The sequence below is a fragment of the Sturnira hondurensis genome, unplaced genomic scaffold (assembly GCF_014824575.4).
Source record: "Sturnira hondurensis isolate 20B ecotype Veracruz unplaced genomic scaffold, ASM1482457v3 Scaffold0022910, whole genome shotgun sequence".
In the NCBI taxonomy this organism is placed as follows: domain Eukaryota; kingdom Metazoa; phylum Chordata; class Mammalia; order Chiroptera; family Phyllostomidae; genus Sturnira; species Sturnira hondurensis.
In genome coordinates, this window is record NW_028095541.1 from 13,807,527 (window position 1) to 13,832,947 (window position 25,421).

Genomic DNA, 25,421 nt, shown 5'->3' on the forward strand with positions numbered 1-25,421 from the left:
TCTAAATGGTTTTAAAAATGTTTTCCTTATAGACATATTGAAATCACATTACTTTTAAATTTTGTTATATATCCACCCATTCTTTTTTTTACACGTAAATTATATATGATTTTGTATCCTACCTTTAAAAATACTATAAACATTTATCTACATCAGAAATCTGTACTTGAACAATTAAAATAAATTTAAAAAACAAATAAAACATTTATCTACATCACTAAATTTTATTTCAGAAACACTGAAGTGGCTGCATAAATTCCTTAGTAACACATGAAGCAATTTACTCAATTACTTTATCCACTTGTTGATAGTTAGGATGATTCCAAATGTTTGTGATTACACACAGCATTGAAATGGATGTCATTGTATACAAATTCTTATCCAAATTTCTGCTGATTTCTTTAGGACCAACAGATTCAAAGAAGAATTACTGGGTCAAAAGGTTAACAACTTTGTGGAAGTTCTTCATGAAGGTTGCCAAGTTATTTTTCAAAAAGGCTGACACAGTTCTATCCTGCAGTATATAAAAGGTACTACCTCTTTACACTATGTATGCAGAAATGAAACATTTTAAGTTTTTATGTTTGCAAATATAATGGGTAATTTGTGTTTGTTTGGTTCTAAACCATAAACAGGAAATGACCTCCCTCATTGCCCTGCAGCATCCTGGAACCCTACAGCAGCAGCACTACCAAAGCCATGCATTCATTTATTTTATGTAGATCTTTCAACCACATACATAAATAATCCTTTAACTTTTTATGACCTCATGAAGTTAAACAGGGATTTTCCTTTTTTGTGGGGGATATTTGTATACATTGAGAAATTATCACCATAGTAAGTCTAGTCAACATCCGTCATCAGAGACAGATTTGTTTTCTTATGATAGAACTTTTACGACCTACTGTCTTCAATAACTTTCAAATATGCAATATCATTAAATGTAATCACAATGTTGTACATTACATCTCCATGACTACTTATTTTATAATTACAAGTTTGTACTTTTTGCGCATCTTCACCTACTTCGCTCACCTCAAGACCCCTGACTCTTTCTGCCTGTGGGAACCACCAATCTGTTCCCTGTATTTTTTTTTTTAGATTCCACATCAGTGAGATCATATGGCATTTGTCTTTCCATTAATTCTTTTTTTTTACAATATCTATTCATTCATTACTACAATTATAAATTATTTACTTTTCTTCACCACTCAACTTCTATTACTTCATCATATTACTACTCTTAATGTTTACCTTTGAATTGTTAAATGTTCTTTTATTTCTATTACATAGTTTTTCAACTTTAAATAATATCTTTTGACCTAAGTAGGAAAATGTGAAAAAAAATAAAAAAAAGTTCTAACTTTTACCAAAAGTAAGTAAAGTAAGCCTCAGCACAGTTGGAACAACTGATAAGTGATTGTTCAAGACAGTAATAAAATACAAAGTTGGCTACTTTAAAAAAGTTGCATAAAAGATGTAAAAATAGAAATGTTTTCCCCTACTACTTTTGAGAACACACTATTATGACCTGTAGAATCAGAGAAGATAACAAAGAAAAATGGTCAGATGTTATATACAGAGAATTTGTACACTCCCTTCATAGACTGATAGTTTTAGTGGTTCTCCTATCTAAACCTCCCATTTCACTAATTAGGTTACAAAGACAGTCAGCAAAAACAAAAAAGAGCCCTGACCGGTGTGGCTCAGTTGGCTGGGCATTCTCCTGCAAGTGAAAGGTCACCTGGGTCAATTCCCAAGTGGGGCACATGCCTGGGTTGTGAGTTCCATCCCCAGACTGGGGAGTATGAGAGGCAACCTATTGATGTTTTTCTCTCACATCAATGTTTCTCTCCCTCTCTTTCCCTGTCTCTAAAAACAACAAATAAAAATCTTAAAAGAAATACATACCTCTACCTCTTCTAACATTAGATAATTCCTCATTTTCCGCACCCCGTTTCTCACGGTGTGGCGCTCCACTGTTACTTCTGCCATCTTCTCCTCCATGTTTTACTTCCCCTTTTCCTTCAACCGCTACCATCTGCATCTCCCCAATGTTGCCATTTCCAGGAGAAATTTGAATATCTTCAGGAAAACCAGGATTTTCCAAGGGCTTATTGGAATCGCCACCCAAGTAATATTGAAAGGATCCACTGTTTGATGTAAAGCTATCTAAACACTACAAATTTAAAACAACAGGTAGTTAAAAGCTACAAACATAAATTATACACCACAAAGTTTTCTTGGTAATAGATTTATTACTGTTTTATAAAATGTTTTTTCATGTTATTATAAATATTATTTTTCAAAAGAATTTCTTTAATTCATATTCTGCCTCCTATAGGGAAAATGAGACAGAAATGAACTGTCCATGAGCCAAGAATTGAGGTGTTATGCCAGTGAATTGTTCTCATGGGCCATTCATTCATCCAAGAAACATTTAAATGTGTACTTTTATCCTAGTTACTATGTTAAACTCTAAATATAAATATGAAAAAAGAAAAAATGTCTGTCTGACAGAGGCTTCTAGTTTTAGCAAAGGACAGAAAATTATTACAACACAGTTTGGTAAGTGTTATGAAAAGGATGTACAAAGGGTACAATAGGAGCTCACAGGTGGGGTGTCTAACTCATATTGGAGTTGGGTAGAGGCTTGGTCAAGACAACCTTCCTGGAAGAAATGATATGAACTAAACTTGAAGAACAGATTATTATAAGCCAATTCAAAGGTGTGGTAATGACGAGAGCACATACCAATAAAGTAGTAGTGAGACAGAGGATGATTTGAGAACTTCTGAGATTATAGAATCTATAGGACTTGAAGACTGAATGTTTAATGAAAAAGAAAAGACTAGATGATTTTGTGATACTCATCAAGATAGAGAATACAGAAGATAAGGAGGTTTCAGGGGACAAAAAGAGAAAATGGTAGTGTTATAAATAAGAAAAAAGTTGAGGTTCCTAGGCAAGATGTCTTATAGAGCAGTTAGAATTCAGGAGAAATACAGGTTGGAGATATCACTTTGAGTCATTAGCACATAAATCAAAGTTGAAACCAAGGTAGTAATAATTAGGGATAGATACCAAATTTAAAGGGTCAAACAAGAGGAAGAGAAACTCACAGAGGAAAGCTAAGGAGAGGGAGGAAGAGAGGGAGGAAGGGAGGAAAGGGAAGGAAGGAAAAGAAAGATAGAAAAACCCTTAAAAGTAGTGTAATGGAAGCCAAGGAAGTATTTTGAAGGAGAGAGTAGCTAATGTTGTTTAATGATACCTAAGTGAGACAGGAAATTTTTTGACCCATTCAAATGAGCAACAAAGGCATGTTGACATGTATCTGAAGTGAATCAATAGTATGAATGAACATGACCAACAGAAAGGCTAGCCTTAAAGGGATGGAGGGCATCAGATGGTTTAGAAAGTATTTTGTTTTAAAGATGGAAGGAATATAAATAGCTTGAGAAGAAAGCACCAGAAGAGGGACAATAGTTGGGAACAGCCTAGTCTAGAGGGTATAAAATATGAACATCTCCAAAGAGGTGGGAGTAAATAAGATACACATTAGAGAAATTGGCCTTAGATGAGAAGAAGGTCTTCCATTGAGGTGGGAAGAAAGGTAGCAAGGTCTGAATGGGTGTAGCTTATAGTAAGTTAAAGAAGTAAGTGTCCAGGTGTGAAGTTGAAGGAGTAACAACCTAACAGTGTCTATCTTCTCTGTGAAAGAGTAAACAAAATTATTTGACGAAAAGAAGGAAAAGGTGAAATAAAACTAACAAGTATAAATCCCCTACTCACATCACCTATTCTGGTAGGACTCTAGCTTCTTATGCTTTAGATGCTACTCAAAGTGTAGCATCACCAGCAGCATCAGCACCAACTGAAAGCTGCTTACAAATGGAAATGCAAGGGTTCTACCCCAGACCTACTAAATGACAAACTAGGGTTCAGGCCCAAAAATATGTGCTATAACAGGCTCCCCATTAAAGTTTGAGAAGTACTGCTCAATAGATAAGGAGAATGTATAAAACAAAGGGGAAGAAAAAATACCTGAAGTGTTTCTCTCTCTTATCCTTTTATCTTAGACTTCTAACTCACCTGACAAAATTCCCAATGTACTGCTATGCTGGTCTGAAATTATATCAGAAATATATGTATGTAGCCCTGGCTGGTGTAGCTCAGTGGATTGAGCGTGGGCCTGCGAACCACATGATCGTGGTTCGATTCCCAGTCAGGGCACATGCCTGGGTTGCAGGACAGTTCCCAGCAAGGGACTCACGAGAGGCAACCATACATTGATATTTCTCTCCTTCTCTCCTTCCCTTCCCCTCTAAAGATAAATAAATAAAATATTAAAAAAATAAATATTTGTATATATAGAACAATTCATATCTCCAAGCCTTTATTTCATTTTTAGAACAGTACTTCCAAACTATTATTATCTGTTCCATTAAGTGGTTATTCTAGAACATGGTTTGATTTCAGCTTCTGCAAAGCATTAAATGCTAATAATTTGATCTTTTAAAATCTCAACCTTTTAGGAAGGGATCAGTAAGTTACTCAATTTATTTGAACAGGACTGAAAATAAAAACTGTGAAATAAAAAAATTGACTTTCTTGTCAGCAATATTTTGTTTAATGAGATGAGGCCCTTGAACGCATGAGCCTGTCTATCACCTTAGAAATTCAGTAAAACCACTGGGACACATACAGTGCTTTCAGACCATGAGTCCTCTGGAAAGGACAGGAACCAAGAAAATATTACACAAAACAAGGTAAAGCCATTACTGTATTCAAAAACCACTACAAAGATCCTGAAAATAGAATTATAAAAATAATTTATCACAGCTTATCTATCATAAAGAAATTGCAGATAATATTATTTCAGATTGAGCTTAGATTAACAACAGGTCAGGTGCTAAAACAAGATTTTAATTATACTAGCAGATTGGCTAATACCTCAATTGATAAAGAGTAGTTGAAGCTTGAGGATAAAATAAATAATGACTCTTTAGAACATATTATTCTATAAGTCATAAGAAAGTACAGCAAAAGGAACTCATTATGAAGTGATAACTGAATTACAGAGCAACAATAATTATGGTGCAGCTGTATATAGAACATAATTAAATCCAATATGCTCATGGAAGAAGGAAAAATAAATAAGAAAAAAACATTACAGAGGCAACATAAGTTAGAAAATACAATAGAAGGATAAAGAAATATTACACAGCCCTGGCTGGTGTGGCTCAATGGATTAAGCACGGGCCTGGGAACAAAAGGGTCGCTGGTTCGATTCCCAGTCAGGGCACATGCCTGTGCAGGCCAGGTCCCCAGTAGAGGGGCTCAAGAGAGGCAACCACACATTGACGTTTCTCTCCCTCTCCCTCTCCCTTCCCCTCTCTAAAAATAAATAAATAAAATCTTTCAATTTAAAAAAAAAAGAAATATTCCACAGAAAACTATAATACGCATTTTAAAACTTTTTATCATGGAAAATCTCAAACAAACTAGAGTACCAATCACTGTTTCAACAATTATCACTTCAGGGCCACTCTTGTTTTATTTTACCTATGATCCCATGCCTATCCCCAGTGATTTATTTTGGAACAAATCCTAAACATCATATTATCAGGCTAAACACTTTATTGCAACAAGATAAATATATCAAAAAGTTTAAAAGTATCACCCTGGCTGGTATGGCTCAGTGGATTGAGCACTGGCCTGCGAACCAAAAGGTCACTGGTTTCATTTCCAGTCTAGGGCACACGCCTGGGTTGCCGGCCAGGTCCTCAGTGGGGGAGCGTGTGAGAGGCAACCACACATCGATGTTTCTCTCTCTCTCTCTCCCTGCCTTCCCCTCTCTGAAAATAAATAAATAAAATCTTAAAAAAAAAAGAACTATCCCTTAAAAACAAAATTTAAACTGTCATTTACTCTGTGTATGTGTATTTCAGATAGGGAACATGCTTAACTGTTAAATTCAAGAGGAAATTATAAAAATTTTTAAAGTAGTTTTGTAAGTGGAGATAAACGAGAAAAGGAAAATGTTCAAATCATAATCAGCAAACAATAAATGAATATGATATTTGTTCTCCACAAAAAGAACTTGGACAAACATCTTGATTCTCAAGGACTCCAAAACTAATCATAGAGATTAAATATACTTTTAAAAGAACCCTTCTGGAAAATTTGTGGGTGACAACCTAATAATTAACCTGGACTTAGGATGGGTAATGTGGTGGGGCTGTATCTTATCTAAGCCGATTTCCTTGAGGAAGAGACATCTGAATTGGGGTTTAAAGGATGCACAGGAGTTACCTCTGAGACTGGGGCAATGAATGGTCAATTACATTCCAGCAAAATGAATGCAAAGATGCTGGTGCTGGAAGAGAGAAGGAGAAAAGACTTGACATATTAGAGGAACAGAGAAAAGACCAAGGTGGGTATCAGCAAAGCCCAAACAGGAGAGTGGTGTGAACAGAGGCCAAAACAGTAAGCAGGAACCAGCTCAGGCCCCATGACAAATTTCAGTCCATCAACTGATGTTCAGAGAAAATAGGAGCAAACCTACAACCTAGTAGTCAGATACCTACTGAGATTAACCTCAACCTGTCCTTTTTCAACCACTTTCCCCAATCAAATCTTTTTAAAAGGAAACCTAGATTTATATCACTACATTTTCCACTAATGTTAGCTCATTCTAAATTTGGACTTCTTACCATTATTCTATGCTAGCTATTTGTGTTCGACCTTAGTGAAAAAGCATTTTGTTCATGTGTTTTTAAATTTCAGAAAGCTAAGAAGTAAATTTAGTTGCATTACGAAAATTTTTTAGAAAGGAAAACAGAAAGAGAAAAAGTTAAAATCATTACTGCAGGGAGGCAAAAGATAAATAATTTTCTATAGGACACATTGAACTGTGTCAGAACAAGGGTAGGAAATAGTGGGGGAAAGATTCAAAACCACCAAACAAAAATATAGCTGTCAAAACCATCCTAGCCATTATCAGAAAAAGTGGTCAAAGAAAAAAATTCATGTAGTTTTAACATTTTTTAAATGTTAGTTTCCAATACTGAATCTTAATTAACTAAAATTTAGAAAGTATTTCAACTCAAAATTTCAGTTCAACATATTAAAGTCAAGGTGAAAAACAGATCTTTTTGAAAATTATTCAATTTCCTTAAAATGTTAATCAATATTTTAAACATAGGGATTAACATTAAGGAATTTACACTCTGCCTCCGCATCCCATCTCTCTCAGAATATTGACAAATATTATAATATTTAAATTTTGACTATTCAGGAATGTAATATACTTTCTAATTCACAATTAATTTAAAATACAAGTATTTAAACATTTTAAAGATATGTTTTCAAAGTGATAAACAGCATGTACATCTGGTATTAACATAAGTTATATATCAAATTCTGATATACCACTTTGAAAACTTACCAATTTTTAAAAAATATATTATAACTTTTACCTCTTCTTGTCCAAGTTGCTCCATAGAATCACAGTAAACTTCACTATCTGAATCACTTGTCAAGTGCTGAATTCCTGAAATATCTTCAACATGATCATCATTTGTATCTAAATATGAATAAATGCCCAGATAGAATAATTATTCTCTAGCTGAAGAAAAAATGCATTTATTCTGTTTTCAAAATTTATTAGTTATATATTATTTTCATACTAAGAGAAAAATTTGATTTACCAAGCCTCACCTTTTTCTTTTAATTTACCAAAACTTTAAATTTAGTTGATAATTTTTACTTGAAAAGATATAAAAGTATTTTATTGTGGAACTATTGAAAGATACTATCCAGATCAAACCTTACAGAACTTAATAACTTTTAAGAGGAAACTGAATAGCAGCTGGGAAGTCTAAATTTTGAGGCAACTATTTATTTCTAAGAAACTTAGAAATTATGTTTCTTGGTTTCTTGGTTGAATTGCAATAATGTTAATAATTCACCACATACATATTACATGCTCACCCCTAGAGCCCTAAGATATGAAAAGAGTATACCTTACCCTGATGATTAGAGAACAAAGGTATCATATAATCAGGGATTTAAGTTTTAAAAAATCAGGAATAAAAATAGAAATGTCAAAAAAAATGTTTAAGTGCCATTTTAAAACAGTTTTAAAATCTCATTAAAAACATAAATGCCCTGGCCCTAATTCACTGTCTTTCAAAGCTATTAAACCCTTGTAAAATTAATAAATCCTTAGATACTACTGAAGAAAAGATTTTAAACTCCACATTGATCCTAATAATCTGAAATTATTAAAAGAACACCTTATTCAGCCCTGGCTGGTGTGGCTCAGTGGATTGAGCGCCAGCCTGCAAACCAAATGGTTATAGGTTCGATTCCCAGTCAGGGTACATGCCTAGGTTGCTGGCCAAGTCAGGTCCCCAGTAGGGGGTGCATGAGAGGCAACCAAACATTGATTGATTTCTTTCCCTCTTTCTCCCTCCCTTCCACTCTGTCTAAAATAAATAAATAAAACCTTTTTTTTAAAGAATGTCTTATTCATAGGAAAGAGGCTGGAAAAATAATTATTCTGGGAGAATACCTTGGTGAATGTGAACAGCAGGCTTTCCAGTTTGCTCCAAGTTTTGATCTACAGGTATGACTTCCTCAGTGCTTATGCCACTCAGGGGAGACCTGGCATGGATACCATTCTGCACATTCTGAACAAAGCTGTCTTTATCACAACCCTTATTGACAGTGACTTCCAAATTCTTATGCTCTGTGGATTTCTTCATCACTTTCTTATCTTTTATGTGAAAACGGAGAGAGTCATAAAAGTTCACATTAGATCAACCTTTGTATATGTTCTCATATCAGGTAGTCATTTCTTCAACCTACCATAATCACTTTAAAGGGTTTCCTACTTGGATCAGAGATCCACCCCTACTTGGATGGGGTGGTCCTAAAAAAGGGTGTTTTATATACTGAGAACTCACACAAACTGTGTGAGTTCAAACTGGTTTCAAAACTGCTTCAGTTCTCAGTGAGTTTTCTAGACCCCCTTTAAAAGATAAGCTCTCAAAGTCTTCACACTCTCTCAGCATAGGCAAATTGTTCTATTAGACCCATCAGAACAAAAAGGTACATATAACCAATAAAAAAAATCCTTCAAAGAAGGTATTGTCATATCTTAATGAAACAGAAAGGCATAATTAGATTGTACAGCTTGTTTTAGGGCCTTTCTAAAAAAGTCTCCCCTCGTCAATCAGTAGATGAATGGCTGAAACAACTATGGGACATTTACACAATGGAATACTACTCAGCCATAAAAAAGAAGAAACCATTACCCTTTGCAACAGCATGGATGGACCTGGAGAACATTATACTAACTGAAATAAGCCAGTCAGAAAAAGACAAATAGCATACAATGCAACTCATATGTGTAATTTAACAAACAAACTGGCCTAACAAGCAAAATAGAAACAGACTCATAGATAGAGAGCAGGCTGATGGTTCTGGGGAGGGAGTCAAGGGGGTGGAGGGATCAAGCAAAAACGGAAAAGGACTCATGGACACAGATAACAATGTGGTGATTACAGGGAGGAGGGGAATATAAGGTGGATAAACGATAATGGGAAAAAATACAATAAAAAGTAAAAATAAATAAATAAAAGTCTTCCCAAGAATCACTGGTACTCTTACTGATAAGGATGCTCTAATGCAGGGCCCCCAATTCCAATGTTCCCTCTTCATCAAAACTTCTGCATACGTCCTGTTCTCTGGGTTCTACTCTATCCTAACCAAGAGATTGGTTGTCTTCTATCCTTGGTAACATGTGCATATTCATACTGGAAATAACATATTAGATGAATTTGTTTGTAATGCAGCATTTCAGGCATTACATTTGAAAGAGCCACATATTCTCGTTAGCCTTCAGTGGACATGTATTACATCTACTAAAAAGGATGGCTTTCCTTACTTCTGTAGACCTTTTGGTCCACAGCAAGCCTGGTTACAGGATCAACAATCCACATCCCACCACTCCCATACAAGCTCAAATTAGCCCAAACCTCTCTATATCCTTTTATCTTGTTTAATTGTAAAATTACTATCCCATCACCCATAGGTTACCATTATCACTTCGTTCTGCTCCTTTCACTTCTTCTTGGGCCTCTTCTTCCTCAGACTCAGCTCCACTGTCACTGCTTTCAGCTTTACCATTAACAGTTTTGGCATTTGGAGGAGAAGTCAGAACATTACCAAGATCTAAAATATGAAAATGAGCATTTAATCTCTAATGATATAATATATAATAACACTGTTATTTACAAGTAACTAATAGAATAATTTTGAAGTAAACAGATACTGATATATAGTTATAACATTCTTTTCTTTGATTATAAATAATAAAACAATCTTAAAACCTTTCTGAAAAGGCAAAGGATAAATTATTTTTAAGTTAACATCAATCACAATAGTAAAGCTATAGCCTTGGCTGGTGTGGCTCAGTGGACTGAGTGTCGGCGTAGGAACCAAAAGGCTACAGGTCCGACTCCCAGTCAGGGCACATGCCTGGGTTTCGGGCCAGGTCCCCAGGAGGGGGCGTGCAAGAGGCAACCACACATTGATGTTTCTCTCCCTCTTTCTCCCTCCCTTCCCTTTCTCTAAAAATATATAAACAAAATCATAATAAAAATGTTTTAAAAAGAAATTCTAGTTTAAAAAAATAGTAAAGCTACAGATGAATGATCTTTACACATGGTAAGAGACAGCTGCTATATGCAAGCACACTGAAAACATAAATATATTCTTTTTCACCTTAACAACAATCATATCAATATTATAGTTGGATTACATTAAATTTTTTTTCATTTTATTAGCTTTAGGACTTCAGGTGCACAACTTATTTCTTTTCTTTTAAACAATTCATTATGTCTTTATACACAAGCTTTTTAAAAAAAGTATCAGTTAATGTGATCAATCATTTAAAAGGCAACTTTTATGCCCTGGCTGGTATAGTTCGGTGGATTGAGTGCGGGCCTGTAAACCAAAGGATCATGGTTTGATTCCCAGTCAGGGCACGTGCCTGGGTTGCAGGCCAGTTCCCAGCAGGGGACATATTAGAGGCAACCGTACATTGCTATTTCTCTCCCTTTCTCCTTCCCTTCCCTTCTAAAGATAAATAAATAAGATCTTTTAATTAAAAAAAAATAAAAAGGCAAATTTTAATCAATGGCACTTCAATAAATTTAATTAAAAATAAAATAAATAAAAAGTCAAATGGCTTATTGCCCAAAGCCATATCTTGAAAGTAAACACCAGAGCTTCTCAAATGCTAATTTGCCATAGTGATCACTCGAGATCTAGCTAAAAGGCAGATTCTGAATCAGTAAATGTGGGCCGATACGAGATTCTGCATGTGATGCCAATGCTGTTGGTTACTGGACCTCGTTTTGAGATATGGGCAATTACATTCCCATCAACTCTTTAACACACTAAAGACCTCTTAAGTGGTTACTGACAAAACAGCAGTCTTATTCCACAAACTTTTGGGCTTTATTTTCACTTATACAAATGCACCTTGGATGCTTCCCTGCATCACAAATAGCATTAAATTTCAAAATTTCAACACATCTTTTAATAGTCAGACCTATATTCCTTTCTCTTTTTAATTTTTATTGAATCTATCAGGGGACATTAATAAAATTATATTTCAAGTGTACAACTGTATAATACATCATCTGTATATTGTATTGTGTGTTCACCACCCAAAGTCAAATTTCCTTCTGTCATCACTTATCCCTCCTTTACCTTCTTCTAACCTCCCCCCATTCCCCTTCCCTCTGGTAGTCACCACACCGTTATGTGTCTATGAGCTGTTGTTTGCTTAATCCTGTTACATTTTTCACTCAGCCCCCAACACCCCCCTCCTTAACAACTGACAATCTGTTCTCTGTATCTATGTATCTGTTTATCTTTTGTTTGCTTATTTTGTTCACTAGGTTCCACATATGAGTGAATCATATGGTATTTGTCTTTCTCTGACTGGCTTATTTGAGTTAGCATAATACTCTCCAGGTCCATCCATGCTACTGCAAAAGTAAGATTTCCTCCTTTTTTTACAGCCAAGTGGTATTCCACTGTGTAAATGTACCACTGTTTTTGTATCCACTCATATACTGATGGGCACTTAGACTACTTCCAAATCATGGCGTGTAAATAACACTGGTATAAATATAGACGTTCATAAGTTCTTTCAAATCAGTGTTTCCAGGTTCTTCTGATATATTCCCAGAAGTAGAATCGCTGGGTCCAGACCTATTCTTTTTTTTCTTTTTATAATAAGCTAAACTGTTATATTAATATTAAAGCAGAGGGTACTACCACAACATGACAAAAGTACAGCCTTATCCATAAACCCTTCACACATATACGTTAAATGCTATTTTTATTTAAGCAAGGTATCCCTACTTGTTCTAAAATATGGGATATGCTACCTTCACTGAAAAAGCAAATGAGGGGATTTATACTTTTTCCTGTGTACAGGTGATTTCAATTCCAGTGAGGACATTGATTTATATATCTTCCTATCTAGAGCTGGTTTAAATTCCAGTGAGGACATTAATGTCCTTACCAGGAGGGACTGTTTTGATATGTCACATTAATTTTGAGACTAACACTCTTAATGTTCACCCAAAATCAATACAGGGGCGGGGAGGATTTATTCAGACAACTTTTAAGTTGAGACTAGAATTCCCTCCTAAAGCATACAGATACTAATGGCAAATGCCAGTAGCACAGGCTTAAAAAGGCAAAACATTTCTAAAGATATATTGACAAATAGCCGTCATGTACACTCACTAAGCTGTGGTACTTAATTTTCTGTTTAAGTCCTACCTGTGGCGGGGCTCTGCCCACAGGCCCCCCCCCTCACGCCACTGTCATGGATGAGAAGAAGTCTACCAAGACATGATCTACTTGGGGAGGAAAGGTGGCTGATCTCTCAAAGGAGAAGGGCCAAGAGCCTTTTCCTCAATGGGCTTTTATGGGGTTCATTTTGCACAGGAATACAGGTAAAGCTCATTAATCATTGTCAGGCAGTAAGACTCAAACAATAGATAGCATACAAAGAACTACGAGGGCTTATTCTGAGTCAGGGTCTGTTAGCTAAGGGGCTACAAAACTTTGAGAAACAAACTCATTTCCTGCTCAGACTCTTATCATTTGATTCAGAGCCTTCTTAGCAAAGCAGGTTTCACAGGATTTTTGGTATTCTTTGTTAGGCCTGACCACCCCAGGGAACCCGCCCTTTCCAGCACAGGGCTGCACCGCCCTCTGTCATTGTTTCAGGCTTAAGTCAGGCAGGAGAAGTAAGGCAGGCAAGAAATTAGGAGACTTCTTGCAGACAGAATCAGGACTCAGGCTATGTCAAAGCCGAGGGGCGAGGGTCCATCACCCCCCTTTTACTATAGTCCCCTAAGTCCTTCCCTGGGGGCCCCCATTATCGAGCCTATCTTAGGTCAGCCCTCCCTTGAGGAATCTTACCCGTCATTGACTAACTGATCATGCACTGGGGACCAGGCAGGGTGAGGTAAAAGGGGAAGAGGTGGTGCCCCTGCCAAGGAGATAAGCTTTGTCTCCTTAGTGGCTTATAGTCCAAAGGTCCTTATTCAGCCTTAGCCATGGGCAGGTGGGAAGGGCGGAGTGGTTACAGCTTCTGAAACCAGGCAGGGTGGTTCACAATACCTACCCCTAAGTCATCAAATACACCTAAAATTATAACCACTCTCCAAAGTATAATGGTTCAAAGGTCTGAAGCCTTTCCTTGCTTTTGGGTATGTTTGGTTAAAAGAAATCAGTATTTTATTGCATAGACAGTTTTAGATCAGAGCTCTCAAACAAATCATTTTCAAAATGGGAGAAAAATTTTAAAGGACAGTGCTGAATGAAAACATGCCGTCCTAACATTGGATATTCTTTATGAAAACAAATTCCTTAATCATAAAATAAAGACCATATTTTTAAATCAGATCCTCTTCTAAAAAGTTTAAACCAAATATAATTTATAGTTTATTTAACCCCCAATTTAATCTTTCCTTTTACTTTCTAAGCAGTCCACTATGAAATTTTTTTCTTGTAAGCAATTACCCCAAACCCCAAAATCCTTTCTCTAGCAATTGCTGCTAAAAAACTGAAACTTTATATCCCATATCTGAGAAATATACGCAGATGAAATGCTTCTTGCTTCATCCTTATTATCTGGAATCCCTGGAAATCTTATTTTCCCTTTGGACATGAATTCAGGAACAATTCAATATACTTATGGTAACTTGGAACTGATCCTTGAGCATAGCTGCAACCGCATCTTTATGATATCAAAGTGCACATCAGCTGTTCCAGTTGCCTTCCTACTAGGACTATATTCCAGGGTGATTCTAATAGGCTGTAGTGGAGCAAAGAAGTTTGTATGTCCCGGACACTGGCTTGGAAGAGCAATCTTCTCGTGTGAACAAAATGTAGTGAAGCTATAATTCCAAAATCAACAACTCTGGAAGCTTTTCTGACATCTTTTTAGGCAATTCTATTTCCTCACTTTCAAAAGCAGTCATGTGTCAAAAACCCCCATTTACTTTGTGTTCTTCAAAGACCACTTCTGGCTCGGTTACATATTTAGCATTAGGAGATGCCATTTTCTTTTCCTTATGAGAACCAACATGTGCTCAAACTTCATTCCTTCTGCTCGGCAATATCTCTTCTCTTACCAGCCAAAATATCAGTTACCAATTTCTTCCCTGTGTTTCAGTGGGGCTTGGTTGCACATTTACGGTTCTTCAAACTGTACATGGTGTTCTCCTGCTTTTCTTCTCCCTCTGCAGTCCACCACAAAAGCAGTATCTACTATATTCAGTCCTGCAAAGAAATCTACAACGTTTTTCTCATTGCAACTATAAGGAAGTCCTCTCAAACACACTCCACCATCATTTATCACAGGTAAAGATTTGACCTGCGGGCTCTTCATTAAGGCATCCACATCTTTATTGTTTATCTCATATAATTCCATATACTGTTGCCCCATGTACATGCTTTTCTAAGGCTTTCTGCACATCCTGCTGACTTCATTCCAATTAAAGCATCACCTTTTGGTTTCCCATCTCTACCGAAGAAGAAGTGAATTTCATTCTCACCATTTGCAGATTCTGCAGTCTGAAAAAAAGCTAAGCACATCTTTCTTCAGTGCATGGTAATCTTTGAACTCAAAGAAGATGAACATCATCCACTTTGTCTCCTAACTTGGATGGAGCCAGTTCATGCTCAGGAAGAAGTGGAAGATCTTCCACAAAAAATAAAAACACCCACCATTCACAGACATCTTCAACAAAACTAAGTAACAGGGAAGCCCCCCAAACTAGTCATCAAATGGATGAACATCAAAAATTACTTGACAACAGCAAAAACAGCATCACAACAGTCCTGTGATGAGAGTTCTGGAAAGCACAGAGAATTACTAATGAGCGTTACTCCACATCCAAAAATTAATTAATGCAACACACCATATTCACAGACTAAAGGACAAAACCTACATGATTACTGCAACAGAAGCAGAAAAAGCATTTGACAAAATCTACCACTCTCATGATAATAATGCTGGAGAAACTAATACAAGAGAATTTCTTCAATCTGATAAACAGAATAAAGAAAACTCACAACTAGCATCTATAATTAACATAAAAAGACTAAATTTTGTGTTCCCAAGATAAGGAATAAGACAGAGATACCTGCTTTTGCCATCTCTATTTAATATTGTACTAGAAGTTCTAGCCAGAGCAGTTAAGCAAGAAAAAAAATAGAGAGCTTCCAGACTGGAAAGAAACAAGTAAATAACCTCTTTTTGCAGATGACATGCTCTTCTATTTAGAAAGTCCTAAGAAATCTACAAAAACTATTAGAACTGATAAATAGTTTGGTGATGTTGCAGGATACAAGGTCAATACATAAAAATCAACTATATGTCTATAAGCTAACAATAAACAACCCAAAAATAAAACTAGAAAACAATTCAAATAGCAAAAGCCCCCAAAAGAATAAAGTACTTCGGAACACATTAAACAAAAAAAGGTATAAGAATTATACGCTGAAAATGACAAAACAGTGTTGCAAGGAATTAAAGATCTAAATAAATGAACTAGAAGGCAATAATGTTGATACGACAATACTTCCCCAAATGAGCTATAATTCACTGCAATTCCTACCAAAATCCCAGCAGGCACTTTTCCCAAGAATCAGCGAAGTGATTCTAGAATTCATATGGAAATGCAAGGGATCAAGAATAGTCAAAACAATCTTTAAAAAGAACAATATTGGACAGCTGATACCTCCTAATTTCAAAACTTACTATGTATGTATACTCTGAAAAAGCCCCTGTGAAAAAGACACATCTATTCTACTGGGCCTAAGTGGCTATTTTGAACAAAATGCTTTATTTTTTTTTTAAAAAGTAAACATTGCAAACTGTCCTGAAATGTGGCAATATTTTATAACATTGCAAACACCTATCAAATACCCATGCCCTTTGGTCTAGCAATTAGTTTTAATATTATTTCTTATGACACTCTTCCACATAGTAAAATGACATTTGCACATGGTCAATTTCAGTAGCATTTGTTGAAGATCAGAAGAGGAAACAATCTAAATGTACATTAGAATGGTACAGATTAAATAAATACATTATGCTACATGTCCATGTCCCTTACTACCCTTGGATTCAGGTATGATTCAAAATCCAGAATGTTCTAATTTTGCAAAGGTCATATACTATATATGCTGTAGGCATATGTAGAGTCTAGGCAGCTCTGGCTAAAAAAAACTTACAATATTTTCAGCAAAACACATAAATACATAGGATAAAGACTTAAAATAGCTTTGTGTTATTCTAGGTCAGGGTTTGCCCCTCAATTAGTTCCCCCTCAACATGTCAGGGTAAGTTTACAGTCAAATAAGTAATTTTTAAAAAAAAACAAATTTTGGTCTATCAAGTGTTTTGAATTTTTAAATTATTACCTAAGGATTTGTAAACCTGAATCTTTTTATTATGATTCTTCTTCACATTCCCTTGCTTTTATAATTGGTTGTTTAAACATCTGCCTCTGGTCAGTAGGCTGGACACTACTAAAGCAGGTCTAGATTTATGCCCCTTTGCATCCTAAAAACATACTTTAAACAGAGAAGTATGAATACTTCATACAGTATTCTTTCTCAATTGAACAAGCATGTTAAGGAAGACTATCTGATAACATTTGACTCCTCTAGGCAAATCAGATATACAAGGTGTGGTGCAGAATTACGCCCAGTAAGCAATCACAGTAGTGATGGCAGACACAAACTGCAGGCCTTATGACAGGACAGAATGATTACTGTTCAGAAACACTGTAATTTCCATCAATTAGTAAAAGATGCCTTGAAAATAGAGATAACAAGAAAAAAAGGGAGAATGCCATATATATCACAAATGTATAATTTTTTACTTAAAATGACTCTCATGTTCATTTCACTCTGCTTTCTAAAAAAATCTAAAGAGCAAATGGTTAAAGTTAACACTAACAAATGTACATATTACTCAACTTCTGCTAGTATGTAACAGATATACCTTTCAACTCTTTACAGAAAACAAAAAAAGAATTCTAAAAAGAAAAACCAAACTAAGTGAATTCACTTTTGTTTTAGCTGGCTAAGCTACAGTTAAAAACCATATTGTAAACATAGCACTTTAAAATTACTAGAGCCCTGGCAGGGTGGCTCAGTTGGTTGGAGTGTTGTCCTGTACACCAAAAGGTTTTGGGTTCAATACCAGGTTGGGGTGCACGCATGTGGGATGAATGTTACTCTCTTATATCGATGTTTTTCTTTCTCTCTCTCCCCCTTCCTCTCTCTCTAAAAATCAATAAATATATCCTCCAGTGAGGATTAAAAAAATAATAATATTAGCTAGAAAATAATTTCAGCCATGGCATTGCTGATAAAATGCAAAAGCAAATTAGAAAATATAATCCATCAAAATAAAACTATAATTTTGTTATAATTTTCTACCTGCTGAGTGAACCACCTATCATGTATCAATAACTTAAGGATTTATAATATTTTAGAACTTTACGTAATGCATTTGCTGAATTAAAACTCGAGTGACAAGCTTGTAAATTACATAAATTTGCGTACAACTCTTTGGTATATAAATTTTAAACACAATTTTAAATGGATTTCATTATTCCTACCTTCTAAGTATTTAGAGATTTTCTCCAGTCGGACTGGCATGTGAGAGTAAAAAAAAAAAAATTAAGACATATAACTATTGATGTATGTGTAATGTATAAGTTGCTGAGTTAAAAACAAGGTAAAATAGTCCAACCTGAAGTTAAATCAGAACTTCGGCCACTCTTTTTGTCCTCCACAATTTCATAAAATGGTCCTATGACATGTAGCAATTCCTCAACTTTTTCAGTCATTGGCATGGTTTCAAGAATCTGAAATCAAAAGAAACAAATATTGTGAAATCACAAACTATTAATCTGATTTAAATTACTATAAAATAATATAAAATTTACAATTTATATATTGATAAATGAGATGTGAGGTTCCTTTATAGACTCCCAAAGTATTTGTATTGATACATACTTAACACATATAACCTCCTAGAAAAGTTTCAAGTATATTAAAGATTCAAAGTGTCCCCATTTAAAAAACTATTTCACATAAGTTTCATGTAAAACTTTGCACAATGATCTATAAAGTGTGCATTAAAAACAAAGGGCACTAGGCCATGGCCGGGTAGCTCAGTTGGTTAGAGCACTGTCCCGATACCCCAAGGCTGTGGGTTCAATCCGTAGTCAGGGCACATACAAGAATCAACCAATGGATGCATAAATAAGTGGAACAACAAGTGGATCTCTCTCCCTCTCTCTCTGTCTAACCAATAAAGAAAAATAAAATAAAAGACAACCTAAGAGTACCAATGCTAATAAAATAGAAAACTGTTGGGTTAGTATAAAATTGTTTGTTCTCTAACTATGGTATCATTTCTAAAAGTAGGAAATAATAACCACTTTCAGACACCTTTATAACTGTGGGCCAATATATAATCATCAAATTAAAAGAGCAAGGTATATTAACTGGAAAGGATTCAAATAAATAGCCACCAATTGGTAACTGATATCAAAGCAATATGCCAAAAGAGAAGCTATAAATTCCTTCAAGTGAAAAGGTATGTATGTACAGGATAAAAACACAGTATATGTAAGTTTCAGTACCATCTGCAGTTTTAGGCATCAACTAGGGGTATTTGAACACACATTGATCTCTCTTTAAGCTCAATAGACATAACATACATTATTCAAGTACTGGCTGATTTTCTGGAAATCCCCTTAAGATAGCCTATAAAATTGTACAGAAAACAGAATTTTATACTTCCCTTTGACTATAAATCAAAATTAACTATGTACAGAAACATGAATTATTCACCCCAAACTACATTATTCTATCCCTCAAAGCTAAAATTCTATTACATTATTTTAAAATAATTTTTTATTCCAGCAACTTTTTTGGTGATACTTCACTGAACAGTTTAAAATTATGAAAAGCAAATTTCTATAAATTGTCTATTATAACATATAAATAAAATTAATAAGGTTACTTAAAACTTTAAACACAAAGGCATGAAATGAGATATATACTAAAAGAATAATTCTAAAGAGCAACAGGTCAGCTCTGGCTGGTGCAGCTCAATGGATTGAGCACGGGCCTGCAAAGCAAAAGGTTGCTGGTTTGATTCCCAGTCTAGGGCACATGCCTGGGTTGTGGGCCTGGTCCCCAGTAGGGGGCCTCTGAAAGGCAATCATACATTGATGTTTCTCTCCCCTTCTTTCTCCTTCCCTTCCCCTCTCTCTAAAAATAAATAAATAAAATCTTAAAAAATAAAAAACAAAAAAATTTTAAGTAAAAAATTTTTAAAAAGTATAACAGTTCAGTGATTTGTGAACTATATTTAAGAATATCATTCAATGATCGCTTCAGTTAGTAAATTATTGTAATTTTTTGCTATAAGGGGACAGTCACCTACAAAGGAGTTCCCATCAGACTGTCAGCTGATTTCTCAAAAGAGACCTTACAGGCAAGAAGGGGCTGGAAAGAAGTATTCTAAGTCATGAAATGCAAGGACCTATATCCAAGATTGCTCTATCCAGCAAAACTTTCATTTAGAATGGAAGGACAGATAAAGTGCTTCTCAGATAAGGTCAAGTTTAAGGAGTTCATCATCTCCAAGCCCTTATTCTATGAAATGTTAAAGGGACTTATCTAGGAAAAAGAAGATAAAAAATATGAACAGTGAAAGGACAGCAAACTCTCAGTTATTAACAACCACACCTAAAACAAAAGCAAACTAAGCAGACACCTAAAACAGAAGCAGACTCACAGAAATGGAGATCACGTGAAGGAGGGTTAGCAACAGGGGAGTGGGAGGAGGTGGGGAGAAGGTACAGAGAATAAGTAGCATTGACGGTGGGGAGAAAATAGACAGGGGGAGGGTAAGAACAGTATGGGAAATGTAGAAGCTAAAGAACTTATGACACTTGGACATGAACTAAAGGGGAGGAATGTTGGGGGGAGAGAGTGTGCAGGGTGGAGGGGAATGAAGTGGGGGAAATGGAACAACTGTAGTGGCATAATCGATAAAATATATTTAAAATATAAAAAATATAAAGTCTCTAATTCAGTTATGAAATCTTTGGTGTAATGTACTACCTCTACACACTTATTGGAAAGGATGTATTTTATCTACTGATGTTCACAAAGCTAAACTCTGAAAATACTAATCAGATTTTCAATCTGCATATTTAATATTTTAGTTGATCTATAAAATTTCCTACAAAGTGTATTATATTCAACAGTATGAAATGAAAATCTTAAAGTCTCGGTAAAAATATATGGTGTATTATTTTTTTTATTTGAAAGAGAAAGAGAGAGAAACACCAACTTGCTGTTCACCCACTCATGCATTCATTGGTTGCTTCTTGTATGTGCTCTGACTAGATTGAACCCGAAACCTTGGTGTATTGAGATGGTGATCTAACCAGCTGAGCTACCTGGCCAGAGCAGTTGGTGTCTTCTTTTAATTACAGAAGTAATTACAGAAATCTATAGACACAGTGGAAGCATTTTAAGACAGCTAAAAGGCAGAAGTACAGTTTTAATCTTTCTTGGGGGAAAAAAGTGGAACACATTGTTCCAGCAGTGGAACACCCCTACTCCCACTTCAAACTGTGGTTATACCATGTATTAATAAAACTCAGTATGAAAAATGAGTACATTTTACCTAATGTGCCAACTCAGCTTTACATTACTGAGGTGTGCCCTAAAAATTATAATGATATTTAAGGTAAAAGGAATAGTTATCAAACCAAAAGGCTGTAGATTTTCTTTCTCGGCTTCTGAAAGGCTCCTTTGTTGTTGTGTTACTGATACAATCAACAGCCAAAAGAACCAAACTCTGCCCTGCTATAAACAAAGTCAACGAAAAATATTGTGAGAATGTAACAAAGGGCACAATTTTGAGCAGTGTAGATGTGGTCATACAAAATAAAAACTATTTTGAATATACTAAATTGAAATTACTACAGAGATTAATACTGTCAAACCACACAGCAAAAAAAAACACATTCTTTTTATAATTTTATGTTCAAAGATAATTTACTTAAGATTATAACAGACCTAGATTTCACATCTTCTCATCCATCTCCAACATAAAAATGGTCCTTTATAAAATGGCACTAAGTTTATCTTTTAAGTCTGTGATTTCTTCATACATCTGCTCCTCTAAGCAATGCCTTGAACAGACTTAAAAGAGCTAGTTAATAAGGGATGCACTTTTTAGTTGTTACCAGAGAAACTAAAAGCATCTTTATTCTGTTTCTAAGATCTTCACATGGACAGAAAAATGCCTGTTACTGAGAAACAGGGATGGTAATATCTCAATTTATTAGTCAAAAGGTGTGTGAGACCATTGCTGGCAGTCTTGTTACCTAGTTCTCCCAAATAAAAAAACTCCAAAGCAGAATGCCACCAAAGTAGTCTAGGTACTTTTTAGATTCCTGCGTAAGGGATGTCAATATTTTGAAATATTCATATTCATACACTTTCTGCAAAAGTGAACTTATACAGAAAGACAGGTAGGAGGGAAAAAAAGAACAAAATGTCATGTCATCCCAATATTATATAAGGAAAAATACTTACCTTAAGATGATCTCTGATGACAGACAAAGCCCTAATTAATTCAATAATCTAGATTCTATCTTTTAATATATTATAATCTCCTCGTTCCTTAAAACAAAGCAACTAATTTGCCTAATAACCAAATTAAATTAGAATCGCTCTGAATATTTTTTATTTTCTTCTATAAATTATTTTTCTTACCTTTTTCATTTCTTCAACATATGCAATCATGGCTTCCTCTTTGGTCATATCACCCAGTGCACTCCAAGCATCCCTAGACATGAAAATGTCCACATAACAATAAACAGATACCTAATTTTATTTTAAAAAAATAATTTATATTTTTCTATTACATTGATGTATAATTGCATATTAGTTTCAGGTGTACAACCTAGTGATTAGACATGTATGTAACTTACAAAGTGATTATCCTGATAAATCTAGTACCCATCTGACACCACACATGGTTATTACAACAATTGTCTATACTCCCTATGCTGTACTTTACAATCCCACGACTATTTTGTAACCACCAATTTAAAAGACACCTGATTTTTTCTCCTGGACACTGTGGCTCAGTTAGTTGGAGCATCTTCCTCTAAGTGGAAGGTTGCAGGTAAAAATCTGTCAGGGCAGATGCCTGGGTTGCAGGCCAGGCCCCAGGCTGGAGGTGTGCGAGAGGCAACCGGTCAATGTTTCTCTCACACATAGATGTTTCTCTTTTTGTCCCTCCCTTCCTCTCTCTCTAAAAAAATATAATAAATAAAATTCTTAAAAGCAATGAAGAAATGTCCTCGGGTGAGGATTAATAATAAAATAGAATAAAATAAAGTATATAGAAGACGCCTGAGCCCTGGCTGGTGTGGCTCAGTAGATTGAATGCCGGCCTGTGAACCAAAGGGTTCGCTGGTTCGATTCCTGGTCAGGGCATGTGCCTGGGTTGCAAGCTAGGTCCCTGGAGAGGGATGCAGTGAGAGGCAACCATACATTGATGTTTCTCTCCCTCTCTTTAAAAAAGAAAAAAAACCCACCTGAATTTCAAGTGCTCAGAATACAATTTATAGTTGATCGTATACGACCATAAATTAAAAATGACCTCTATTTAAAGCCATATTATACTTCCAAAAGATGCCTTTAAATGTACCACCTTGAACAAAAAAGTCACAGAAAATAAACTGTCAATTAAAAAATATTTTAAATTAATAAGTATATCATCCCCCTATAGACTATGGATATAGATATTACATAGACTATAAACTATTCATAAATATTTGCTAAGAACTCTTTAAAGGTTTTCATATCATTAGAAAGAACAATGACAAATAAATATTTTAGAAGCTTCTACATGAACTGTCACAGCTGTGTTTTCAACAATCAGAAGTTTTGTTTACAAGTGCCCATTAATTTAGGTAAGAATCTTACACATTTGAAAGATGGAAACAATTTACTTCTAAAAAGCAAAAACACAAGGAACAGGAAAATTTTAAACCCCTACATAATGAGAAGAGTCCTTTAAAACTTTTGCCTGAAATGAAAACCATTCTTTTTATGTTCTTTTTCCAGAAGCAGTTTAACTCCACCAAGAGTCAATTCTGAGGGAAACTGGTAAATAAATTAATTTTTCTTAAAGCAGATAACATGTTGCTATTACACTTAACCTATTAGTTTATTCATGAACCTATTCATGAAGCTCTCATAAAAAAGTAGATAATTAAAAAATCCTCAAAGGGGTTTAAGGACTTCCAATTCACGGAGAAGAAACTTAGCCACAAAAATGTGTGTGCTTCACTAATTAGAATATTCTATTCATGTAGAACAGTCTAGTCAGACATTTTGTTAGATGTTTGTAATGTCCTCCAGAGTATTAAAAACATCAGTCAATTGGAAAAATGGCAAAGGTATCCCTAGATGTATTATGATTCTTTTGAGTATATTAAAAATCAAGTTTTTATTCAGGTAGAGTAGGACAAGAGTGATGGCTTAAATAAAATGTTAGTATGACAGCACCTGAGTCACGTTCCTAGCTACTTTTTATCTTAAAATCTCAAAGCAAACAATGCCACTTGACAAGCAAAAGTCATTACTTTTCACATCAGGTCAAAGAGGTAGAAGAGTTTGTTTTGTTCCTATGACTTTGTTTGGGACTTGGTCTTGGGCAAAATAAAAAGAGAAAAACTCCATAAGAGGAAAGACTAAATGAAAATGCTTTATTATGTCTGATGCAACTACCCCTTGTGGTTTTATTGCCTTTCTCTCTTCCCTAAGACTTTCCTATTTGTGTGAAAGTGGGTCAAGACCACATGGAGGATAAAAATTGTATCCTATACCTAGAACACTTCATGAATAGGAAAATGGATAACCACATAAATAACAACCATTACAATAAAATTTCCTTCATAGGTTTCTACACAGAATTACCATTTGTATCTCCCAATAGGATCCCAGAATGCAGGTCTTGATAGTTTACAAGGTCCTTCAGTTGCCTGCTTATAGAAGCTGTAGAACTTGAGCATCATTTCATTTGTTGGCTGGAATGAACCTATTGGAAACAAATATTAAATAAAGATGACTTGGAGAATACAATTGATACTCTAAGTCTGCAAATTTGCTCATCTATACAAACTGTGATTTTTAATATTTCATTAATAGTTCAGATAATGATTTATTTCTATCCTACAGAAACAAATGTTATGGCTCTGTTAGTTGCTTTACTCTCTCAATTTAAAAAAGAAACTGTGAGATTTTACACTTTAAACACAAGGCCTAACACAATTCAATAAATATAAGAATAATGAACAAACATGCCATAGGTGTAACCAAAATAACTGGCAAATGTCATTTAAAAATACAAGTATTAAAATACATAATAACTGTATTATGCAATTGTAATAAGGTATTTTTATTAAAAGATTGTAACAAACCAAAAAGGACTAGCATAAATGAAAAAGTTATATGTATACTCTGTTTAATAAAATTGCAACAGTAAGAAATTTAACTCCAAAAGAAAGAAAAAAGGGGAAGAAGAGAGAAGAAAAAAAGAAAGAAAAGAAAAAAGAAATTTAACTCCTCTTGGCCAAGTTTCAATTTTTCAATGGCTAAGGAACTTTGGCTAAAGCCAACCAGAGAGTTCTGTGGTAGAAAAAGAATTAATCCAAGATAAAATAGGTTTCTCACTCCCTACCTTTGTA

General features: G+C 34.9%; 1 protein-coding gene and 1 pseudogene across 5 annotated transcripts in view; both read right to left on the reverse strand.

Annotated features, from left to right (window-relative positions):
* The window catches only part of ACBD5 (acyl-CoA binding domain containing 5), a 49,699-nt gene that overhangs the window by 19,883 nt on the left and 4,395 nt on the right, over positions 1–25,421 (reverse strand). For 4 of the 5 annotated variants that reach the window (XM_037037081.1, XM_037037080.1, XM_037037079.1 and 1 more), the window contains exons 3-10: positions 24,652–24,772; positions 22,435–22,507; positions 18,377–18,491; positions 18,243–18,275; positions 10,108–10,242; positions 8,579–8,782; positions 7,482–7,588; positions 1,912–2,179 (exon numbers count right to left, since the gene is read on the reverse strand). In XM_037037081.1, coding sequence (XP_036892976.1) covers positions 1,912–2,179; positions 7,482–7,588; positions 8,579–8,782; positions 10,108–10,242; positions 18,243–18,275; positions 18,377–18,491; positions 22,435–22,507; positions 24,652–24,772 — 1,056 coding nt within the window. The remainder of the gene's footprint in view (positions 1–1,911; positions 2,180–7,481; positions 7,589–8,578; positions 8,783–10,107; positions 10,243–18,242; positions 18,276–18,376; positions 18,492–22,434; positions 22,508–24,651; positions 24,773–25,421) is intronic. The other variant, XM_037037078.1, reaches the window with a different exon arrangement.
* Positions 14,062–15,962, reverse strand: LOC118980469 (G-rich sequence factor 1-like; annotated as a pseudogene).